The sequence below is a fragment of the Protobothrops mucrosquamatus genome, unplaced genomic scaffold (assembly GCF_001527695.2).
Source record: "Protobothrops mucrosquamatus isolate PMUCROS unplaced genomic scaffold, P.Mucros_1.0 scaffold1157, whole genome shotgun sequence".
Lineage (NCBI taxonomy): Eukaryota > Metazoa > Chordata > Lepidosauria > Squamata > Viperidae > Protobothrops > Protobothrops mucrosquamatus.
In genome coordinates, this window is record NW_015387372.1 from 175771 (window position 1) to 186282 (window position 10512).

The window sequence follows — 10512 nt, forward strand, 5'->3', positions numbered from 1 at the left end:
GAGAATAAAACGGAAAATCACAAAGGCCCCCTCCTCACCTTTCCAGCCCCCTCACGCACCAGACAAGCCCCCATGCACCCCCTTCCCTATCGGCTCCCACTGTGCAATTTTGGGGCGAGGGAGAGGAACAATCCGTGCTGTCCCCCACCCCAGGAAGGGCAGGACCCCCACCTGTGCCTTACCCAGAGCAATAGCAGGACCCTCCCCGACACCCCCCCCCCAAGGAAGGAAGCGGGCTCTTTCCCTGGCGGAAGGGGCTCCCTTCTCCCCTCACTGGGCCAGCCCCAGTCTAGGAAGGGCCAGTCCCTCTGCCCCCCCTCCCCTTTTGGGCTCTCAGACAAGAACTGTGGTTTCCTCCCCCACCCCAGAGGGGCCTGTGCCGCCCAGCCGGAGGAGGGGCTGGCAAAGGGCCCAGGGAAATGCCCTTGACTGAAGCCAACGTTGGAGGCTCCCTTCCTGCAGCTTGCAAGGACCAAACTGGGCAGTTCTCCCGGGTGGGGCTCCATCTCCCCCCCCTCTCCTGGGAGCGTTTCTGAGCCCCTCCGTTTTCCTCCTGCAGGAGAGGCGGCATAAGTGACAGGCAGAGCAGAGCCATGGAGAGCCGGGTCCCGTGGCTGCAAACGGGGTGCCCTGTGGCAGCTGGCCGGGAAGCCTTGGCTGAGATGCCCCCTGCCAACCCCCCAAGTTGGGAGCCCTGCTCCTGGGGAGGGTGTCCCTCCTTCCAAAGATGGCGCTCTTCTGGGCAAGGCCCCGTCAGTCCCCCCACACGCTTCCCAAGACCCTTTCCCCATTCCATGTCCTCTGCTGGTTTCACTCGGTTTTGTAACTCTTTGATTTTATGCAAGGGGAGAGGGCACTTTTTAAGGTATTTTTTCTCAAAGCCCCCCCCTCTGGGTCTTTTTTTTTAAATAAACAGGTTTTCACCCTTCTACCTCCTTCAGGCCATGGAGGAAACAGGGCGGGTTCTTGGCTTTTCTACTGAGCTGTAATTTTTTGACTTTGTTTTTGTCAAGCTGGATAGAATATTATATTTTGATTTTATTATTATTATTGTTATTACTGATCTGCTGGGTTTCTCTGCCCGACCTCTTTCCACCCTTCCGCCACACCGCACGCATCGCCTGCAGACGGGCACTAGGACCTCGGGCACGTCCACCAGACTTCTCTTACGAATAAATCTTTTCCTTTTTGTAAAGTTACAAAACGCTTTGGCATCTGCACGTTTCCTTTTGTTGAGCTTTGGGGAACAAGTGGCAGGAGGCCAGGGCAAAATTCCTCTGGGTTGAAGTTCTCTGTGAGGACTTGGAAAAGCCTAAACCGGTCAGGGGCAGGACTGAGCGGCGTTTGGGGAGCGGTCCTGAGGCGGAGGGCCGCACGGGAGGCCTGTGGCCTTGTTCACAATACAGGTATTCCTTGACAAGTGATCATAATAGAGCCTGGAATTTCCATTGCAAAATCATGACGGCCATAAGTCAAGGCACCCACAGGCCTGGGCCTGATCTTACAACCTATTTTGTGTAGATTCTTATTTCTGCCTCTTAAACCAGAGGTCTCCAAACCTGGCAACTTTTAAGAGTTGTGGACTTCCCTCCACAACCTGCCACCTGAATTTAAGAACAAGGCGCGGTGATCAACTCTGATGGACAGTTATGGTGATGATGAGTACCGGCAATCCTCAACTTGCAATCATTCATTTAATGACTGTTTGAATTTAAAATGACACTGAAAAAAGTGGCTTCTGCCTGATCCTCACACTTTTATGACTGTTGTAGCACCCTCAGTCACATGATCAAAATTCAAGCATTTGGCAACTGGTGTGTGTGTGTATTGCAGTTGCAAAATCTGGGGATCACATGATCAAAATCTGCAATCTTCCCATAACCAAAGTCATTGGAGGAAGCCAGATTTCCTTAACGACTACACGATTTACTTAACAGCAGCAGCAAAAAAGGTTGTAAAATCAGATGCAAACTCACTTAACAACCCCTTTCTTAGGGGTGAAAATTCTGGTCCCAATTGTCATAAGTCGAGGACCGCCTGTACACCACCGAGATACCTGGAAGGACATCTCTGCAAGAAGCCGGTCTCTGGCAGCATTTCTTATGCTGACTAGGGAATTCTGGGAATTGAAGCCCCCACTTCTTAAAAGTTGCCACGATTGAGAAAACCCATTGGGTTGCTAAGAGTCAACGTTGATGCTACATCATCAACCCACATGGTGTCCTCGTTTGGTTTCCAAACATCCAACCTGCTTCCTGATAAATCCACTTTCCTCCCCAGCTCCAGCATCAGACCTGGGTGGCTGCTTGTTCTCGGAAGAGCAGCAGCTGCCACACCCTGAGCAGGGCAGTTCTATCCTGGGGCTAAAACTGCTAAAACCCGTGAGGAGGGGGCTGGAGCCGTTGCAGACCCTGCCCTGGCTGTGACAGAAGGAAGGAAACCTGATCCTCTTTCTCTTGCTTTTTTAATCGATCCAATATTTACATTCTAGGAAAACGCCAAGCCACTCGGTTGGGGTGCACATCCCAGCACCCCAAATCCTAACCTGCCTGTGAAGGAACGCCGACCGCTCCCCCTGGCGGTCTGGATCCAGCCTGGGAGACCACCCAGGAAGTGCCCCACCCTCGCCGTCCTGAGGGGCGGCAGGCTGCTACTTCTTGGGGGCGGTGGAGACCTCCACCAGCACCCGGTTCATCTCCCGCAGCCGGGCGTCCAAGGTCTCCACAGTCAAGCTGAGCTCCATCACCTGCTCCTGCAGGCCCAGCAAGGTGCTGTCCAGCTCCTCCTCCTTCTTCTTGGTGTTGGTGGTCTGGCGCGAGTATTCCAGGAAGATGCACAGCCCCCCCACCCCAAAGACGATGGCCTCGCCCAGCAGCTCGGCGCCCAGTTCTGCAGCCGCCTCCTCGTTCAGGGGCTTGATGGCGGCGCCCCGGAAGCCCATGATCCGCATCTTGGCCCGCATCTCCACCCAGTGGTAGACTGCAAGAGAAGAGGGAAGGCCTGTGGGCACCGGGCAGCCGGGGCGGGGGCAAGCCGCGCCTTTTATACTGGCAGGGGTCGCCCGACCCACCCAAGTTAAGCCCCTGGAGGTCAGCCGACGTTCCATGGAAGGTCCCGAAAGTCTCCGGTCCCCCGTCAGTGGGGAGGGGGATGCCCCGGGGAGCCCCTGCCACCAGCTAGGAGGCAGCTCCGGAGCAGTCAGCGCGGGCCTCCGGAGGCTGGCAGGGAGCAAGGCAGAGTCCGCGGGGCCAGAGTCCCGGGTGAGCAGCGGCCTTGGCTGCAGGGGTCCCCCTCCTCCGGGACCGCCCCGCAGGCTGCGCGAACCGGAGCTCCGCCGGGCGAAGAGGAAGGGAGCAGTTGGAGACGACCGCGGAGGGGCTGCCTCCTTCCCTCCGCCGCCCTGGCACCCCCGAGGTGTGGAGGGAGGGCGTCGGTCCTAAACACGAGGGAGCGCCGGGAGAACCGGGGCCGCTTCCTTTTGCCACGGGCGGGACGGAGAGGCCCAGACCCGGCCCAGGCAACCTGGGGAGAGCCCGGACGGACGGGCTGAACGTCCCTAAGCCAAAAGCCCGGCGCCCATTTGGAGAGCGCTTCCAGGTAGACTGCTCCGGGGGCTGGAGGCGCGACGCCCCGACCACGTGCCCCTGCAAAGTCACCTTCCTCGTTCGCGCCCCGGCCGGCCCGACTCCCCCACGCCGCCTCATTGGCCGCCGCCGCCGCGGGCTCCGCCCCCTCTCGCTTCCCATTGGCTGCACAGGCAAGGCGGCGGGCTGCTCCCGAGCGCTTACTCACTCTGCGCGGGGGGGCCGCAGACATACTGGCGGAAGAAGGGGCTGGCGCGCGCCCCGTCCTTGATGCGCGCCGCCAGGGGCTTCGAGAGCTGCCGGACGCCCAGGTAGAGCAACTTGGCGATCGGGAAGGCGCCGGCCACCATCCTGGCGCTCCCAGCGGCCCCCGCGCGGAGCGGCCCGCCAATGTCGAGCGCGCTGACGCCGGCACGCTCCGCGCGCCCCGCCCTTTACGTTGCCCTCTGGCGTCAGCTCGCGTATGCAAATGAGTACGCAAATGTATCCCTCCCACGGCCTCTCCGAACACGGCAGCCGCGCGAGGGGCGGGGACGAGGCCTGTGCTCAGGTAGCTTCGTTTCCTCATGAATACATAAAGTACCGCGTCCTATCAAGTGTGGAGACAGGTAGTGGCGGGCCACGCTTCCCCTCCTTGCCCCTCCCTCGCCCCTCCCTCAACTCCCAGACCTGAGGGGAAAGTGTGCCGGCCCGCTTCCGGTTTAAACCGGAAACTACTCGCTATAGAGACGGCGGGGAGGTCGGGGCGGTTGGTCCTTGGCTGGTGGACCATAGATACACGAAGCAGAGCGACCTGCCCGCGGGCGCCCTCCTGGCGTCGCCCTCCAGTTTTTTCTGCTTGCGGGGAGACCCCGAAAAGCCCCCCCGCCCTCAGTGAAGCTTTGGGTTTGCGGTGGAGGGCCGGGGAAGAGCGGGGCTCGCGCTGCAGGAGGCGGGACTCCAAGGCCCATCGTCCTGGGCCAGGAGCCGCAGCCCCCCCCCCCCAGTGAGTCCTTGCGCTCTGCACGACCCTCCTTGGCGGCCCGCAGATGGGCCGGCGAGGGAGCATTCACTCTCTCTCTCTCTCACACACACACACACACACACACAGGCTACAATTGTTCATTGAAACGGGCTGGTCTTGGGTTCAGCTTCTGTTCATAAAGTGAGGATGTCTCGCATTATCTGGCAGAAAAATGAACTTCTGGCTGAGTAACTCAACGTGCTCAGGAAGCGAGGATGAAGGCGAGGGAGAGTAAATGAGGCGCGGAGATGGGTGCTCTGGGTCCTAGGAGGAGAAGCCCTGCACCCTTCCTGGGAAGTCTCACACACCATACACACACACACACACACACCATGGCTGGGTTTTTTTCCTGGCCAGGAGACTGACCACATGCTGGTCCCTCCCACAGACCCAGACCCCTGAACGCAGATGGGAGGGCTGTGGTTAGAGCAGAAAGGAGAGTCGGGGCACCCCAACGTTAAATCACTTTTCTCTGCCCTTTTAGGTGCTGCCACCTTCTTTGCCAGAAGAGCTAATTGACACCCTGAGAGGGAGCAGCTGCCAAGCGGAGAAAGAAACCGTCCGCAGGTTAGCTCCAAGACTTCAAACACGACTCCGTTTGTTGGAAGGGTCTGGGGAATTTATAAAATCCCATGTGCATCGCAGTCCTTCTGGAGTAAAATGTCTATGGAGATTCTCAATCCTCCAGGTCATGGTTGTCCCAAAGGTGCTTTTCCAAAGGCAACTGGACTTTCTTGGGTTTTTTTCCTTGAAAACGTTTCACTTCTGAAGAACTGAAGAAGCTTCTTGGAAGAGAAGTAAAACATTTTCAAGAAAAAAACAAGAAAGTCCAGTTGCCATTTGGAAAAGCACCTTTGGGACATGCTAAAGTTGAACTGAGGCGTTTCAGGTCCCAACCCTGGGAAAGTCAAAGGGACCGACCTTCCCCCGCTCTGCTCCTCAGACCAGCCACTGCGTCCTCTTTTCGACATTCCAGCAGCCGGAGGATCCAGCCAAGAGAGACAGAGAAAGCTAAATAAACAGCACCAGAAAAAGTCTCCCGTTCTGACATTCACCCTCAGAACATCTTGGGAGCTGCAAGATGGGAGATTTCAGGCAGGAGGGTAAACCCTCCTTCGCCAGTAGTGATGCTGCCGCCTCCCTGTCCCAGTGGGAGTGGGCATATTTTAGGCTATCCGACCCCAAGGCAAGGCGTGGCTGAGATTGACAGATGCCTCCTGCTCTGGAGAGCCCTGTCCACTGGCCTCACCTTTGGCCTCTTGTGTTTATTCCCAGGAAGCCTCTCGGTCCAGTGGCCCTCGGTGAGGCTAAGATTAGGCTGTTCTCATCTCGGAATGTTACTGATGGTAATCTTTCATTGTCATACATTCCTGGAACAGAGAGTCATCCACGGGGTAGCTTGCCAGAAGTCCACATTGATTTTGGATTGAGGGAATTTTTGGAAGCAGCTGACATGTCTTATATCTTGTCCCACACAAAGGGCTGATTCACATTGTAACACTACATATATGCAGTAAATTTAGCTATTCTGGGGGGGGGAAATTACTACTTTTACATCATCTCTGCTGACATAAATTAATATCCGTCCCACGCTCATTCATAAACATGCGTTGAAGGGATAATTAGAGTCCACCCCTTCATCAGTTCTTAAATCCAGCTGTGAATGTAACAGGGAACCGACTTCTCAGGCAAACGGGAAGAGGGGCCCCCACCCAGAAAGAAGCCTACAGATACGAACGGGCATTGGTGTCTTTCTGCACAATCAGGAGTACTTCTAAACATCTCCTGTTTTAGGAACTGGTACCCACTGAGAGCTGCCCTCCTCTGGAAGGAAGACAGAGTCCTCCCCCTCTTCCCGTTGGGTGACGGATCAGGCCAGGCTGAGACTTAATTATGTGACAACCAATCATGGACTCTGAAAATGTTCCACTAATGACCCTTCCAGAAACTCCCTGTGTTCGGCTTCCTGTCCTAACTAGGAGATGGGAAACTATAACCAGCTAAGGAGAAACAGACGCGGGTTAATGTTTTCTTCTTGTGATGTTTGAAGGGGCCCTGGGGAAGCATCTGTGTACTGAGAACTGCTAGCTCTGGCTTCATCCATGCGGCTCCTTTCGGCTGCTCTTGTTTAAAGAAGCAGACATAAATTGGGCGAGGGAGAAAAAGCAGGAAGTTCCCAGCTCTGTTGCACAGGAACCCCTGCGTGGCCACTCAGGGCTCAAACCTTACTGCTGCTGCTTCTCTAGATAAGAGAAGTTATCCGTTATCTTTAGAAACCTTTACCTGTTGCTGTCCCGATGCCTTAGGGCGGCAGCTTCCAAAATCACAAACAGCCCTTTGACCTGGTTGTCTGGAAATTGAATGGAGGAAGAGGAAGGCTAGCCTAATGGAAATGGCTGGTTTTGGAGCCGTGCAAAAATGACGGAGGTGAAGACCAGAGAGAGCCCAGTGCAAGGACCCGGTGGCTCCTTTCTCATAGAAGGGGAACTTGTAGAAGAGAGTGACAGTAGGGTCGGGGTGGTGGTTTTTTACACCCTTAAATGGTAAATTGTTGGATGTCGTGTCACATGGTGTCACATAGCGCACATAGTAGGCCGATGGGAATCAGCGCAGTTTTACTGCTTGTGTCTGTGATGGGAGTTTACAGGGAACATCTGGCTGGCCTCAGCATGTGAAATTTGATGGAGCTTCAGCCGTATCCCTGGGTCCCATTTTTATGTGATACAACAGGGTATCGCTGATGAGGTGCTGCTATGCCGCCTGACTGTATGAGGGGAAAATTGCTCTCCCTGCTGTAGTATGGGCAATACATGTGAAGTGCTTTGGATGCTTGGAAGTGTTGTAAGAATGCCAGGTATTGTTATCAATGGACCTAAGTGTGGAACATGTGACAGAAACATGCGCGGACTCAGGACTGTTTTTAAATTGTTGTAATATTATTACTGGCTCTTCAAGACTCCGTTCCTTGTGTCCTCGAGATGCTGCATGGCAGAGCACCTGGTGCTTCTCCAGGAGCATTCACTGCTTAAAAGTCAGGATCTTCATGGGGAGATCCTCGTCTCCCATCCCCAACCCGCCAGCCTGCGAGGAGGGCGGCAGCGGGAAGGCCAAGGGCTGCCGGCAGAAGATGCTCTTCTTGGTGGAAAGAGGGGTGTCGAGGGTGAGCGAGGCACTGGCCATCTCCTGGGGCTTGGAGCTGGTGAGGAAGCGCACCAAGGTGGAGAGGGCCTTGGCCACATCGCTTCGGGCACCTTCGTTGGCAAAGCAGTAGAGGATGGGATCCGCCACGCAGTTCAGGCTGGTGAAAGCCAGCGAAGTGTGGTAAGCCACGAACATCTTCTCCTCAAAGCTGCAGTCGCACGGCCTGCTCAGGTAGACGGTGCTGCGGGAGAGCAGGATGAGGTGGTAGGGGCCGAAGCAGAAGAGGAGGATGGCGATCAGGCTGAGCGAGAGGCGCTTGATCTTCGCCTTCTCCTGCTTCTCGGTGGAGACGTTGCCGCGCACGGCCCTTAGGATCCCCTGGTAGGAGCAGAGCATCAGCATCCAGGGAAAGAGGAAGCCGATGAAGACCCGGTAGAGGTTCATCCAGGCCACCCACTCCTCCATGGGGTACTTCTCGAAGCAGAAGGTGTGGTTGTAGCGATCGTGGAAGAGTTCGTTGTGAAACAGCGGGGCTGAGTTGGCCCCGATCTCGATGGTCCACACCACCAGGCTGACGGTCACCGCAGTCTTGACCCTCCGGAACTTGGCAAAGCGCAGGGGGTGTGCCACGGCCAGGTAGCGGTCCACCGAGATGCAGCAGAGGAAGGCAATGCTGATGTAGATGTTGGTGTAGAAGATGAACCCAAACAGCTTGCAGGATTCCTGCCCGTGGATCCAGTTGTCGTAGTGGAGGAAGTAGTCGATCCAGAGGGGCAGCGTGGCGATGTAGAGCAGGTCCGCGATGGACAGGTTCATCAGGTAGACGCCCAGCTCGTTCTTCTGCCTGACCTGCAGGTAGGCCGCCCAGAGCGCCATGCAGTTGGTGGGCAGCCCCACCGTGATGACGACGATGTACAGGGTGGGCGGGAAGAGGTGGTCTACCCTGGAGTCCACAAGGCAGCTCCAGCTGGCTTGGCTCGCGTTGCACATCCTGGAGCCCAGCTCAGCACCGGAGTTTGCGTGGCTGGAGGTGGTGTATCCGCAGGACCAGGCGGGCCGCCGAAAGGAAGTTCCTGAAGCTGCCACAAGGAAGAGGCTCCATCATCACCCTCTAAACGGTGCCGATTACCTTTGGCTGCCGTCTGCCCGATCTCCGGGGTTGGGCTACCGCCCAGTGGCCTTTCCTGGCTTTTCAGACCTGGGGGAAAGAACGAGAGACGGGTTGCCACTTGCGTCTTTTGTGGTTCGGTTGAGAGCACAAGTCACAGAGAAATTACATGACGCACGTTTTGGGCCAGAGAGGCGAGAGCGGCGGGAACCGTGCCAGAGCCTGGGCTTGTACAAGAAAAACATATGGCGCTTTCCTGGATGTTGAGCCTTAAAATAATAATAATGTTATTGTGAGGAGCCATCAAGTCCAGCCCTTGCTGGTTCACTGCAGGAACTAAAACTGAAACTTTTCTGACAAATGGCTGCTCAGCGTCTGCCTGAACACAAACTGCATCCCCTTTAGAGGAGACCTTAACCTCCCTTGGTCATTTGGATCCACCATCAAACCTGTCTTCCTGTTTATTTGGGATGGTAAAGAAAATGTGTGTTTCTATTCAATAGTATCCTATCCCTCTCCATTCTCTTTTTTCAAGGCTGAACACGTGGGGTCCTCGGTGCTCTCTGAGCTTGGGGTTTTTCTTGCAGATGTTTCATTACCTAATTAGGTAACATCATCAGTGCTAGTAAGTTTGTTCCTTGTTCATATACTGTAGCTTGCCCTGTCTGTGTTGGTTGGGGTATGATGGTAGTGAAATGTCTCCATGAAAACCACCAAGCTGAGAGAGCACCAAGGACAAACCCCCCCCCCCCAGTTCAACCTGGAGCTACAAATGCTCACTTCTGAAGGCTAAATACGTCCTCAGTGTCTTCTGGCAGAACATGAATTCCAACCCTTATGTTACTTACATACATACATACATACATACATACATACATACATACATACATACATGCCTTTGAAAAATGGTTCTGCAGCTTCTGATGAGAGAGAGAGAGCTGAGAAGCCAAGAATTTCTCGGGGCAGGGAAAGGAACCTTTGGGTCCTCCGGAACTTCTGAGAGTAGGGCGGTCATTGTCCTAGACTAAAGTGTCTCAAGATTCTTCCCTATTTTTACAGCAATAAACAAACATGCGTGTGCCCTATTACTTCCTCGGAAAGCACATCCCTTCTTCCATCAAGATCGGTGGCCTGAAACCGAGTCTCAGGCCAGCAGCCCCAACACTCACGATCCGCAATCCTCAGCCTAGCACTTCTGGGAAGCAGGGAGCATATAGAGGGGGCGCCCTCCCCTTTCTTGTGGATATAACCTCACCCATTGGAAAAGGGGTGACACGTGTGGGAGGGGCCCATGAGCTGGTGTGGCAAATTGGGAAGGGGCAGCACCCGAGGAAATAGAGCTGCAATTGAAATGCAGGGTCCCAAAAAGATTTTCCAAAGTCTCAACATCTTTTTTTGTAATCAGCACATTACAAAAAAGATGTTGAGACTTTGGAAGAAGTGCAGAAAAGAACAACTAGGATGATTAAAATCCTGGAGACTAAAACATGTGAAGAACGGTTGCAGGAACTGGGTTTTTCCCAAAGCCTATTGATGGTTCACACGTGTATAGCTGAAATCCGCATCCGTGTGGGCAGCCCCTCTGTTTTAGGGTCTTCATGTACACAGCGCCAAGTCTGCTGCCGTTAAGCCATTTCTCAAGGAATGGCAGGTTGATTCTAGGCAGAAAAGTCTCC

The 10512-nt window shown here is 54.9% G+C and overlaps 2 protein-coding genes across 2 annotated transcripts; both read right to left on the minus strand.

Moving 5' to 3' along the window:
- Positions 1-2460: 2460 nt before the first annotated feature.
- Positions 2461-3943, minus strand: OPA3 (outer mitochondrial membrane lipid metabolism regulator OPA3). Its single transcript, XM_015820676.2, has 2 exons — positions 3793-3943; positions 2461-2979 (listed from the first exon to the last, which is right to left on the minus strand). The coding sequence occupies exons 1-2, from the start codon at positions 3932-3934 to the stop codon at positions 2651-2653; spliced, it is 471 nt and encodes a 156-aa protein (XP_015676162.1). The 5' UTR covers positions 3935-3943; the 3' UTR covers positions 2461-2650.
- Positions 3944-7605: 3662 nt separating this feature from the next.
- On the minus strand, positions 7606-8718 carry GPR4 (G protein-coupled receptor 4). Its single transcript, XM_029284982.1, has one exon. It carries the CDS (start codon positions 8716-8718, stop codon positions 7606-7608), a length of 1113 nt encoding a protein of 370 aa, XP_029140815.1.
- Positions 8719-10512: the final 1794 nt, after the last annotated feature.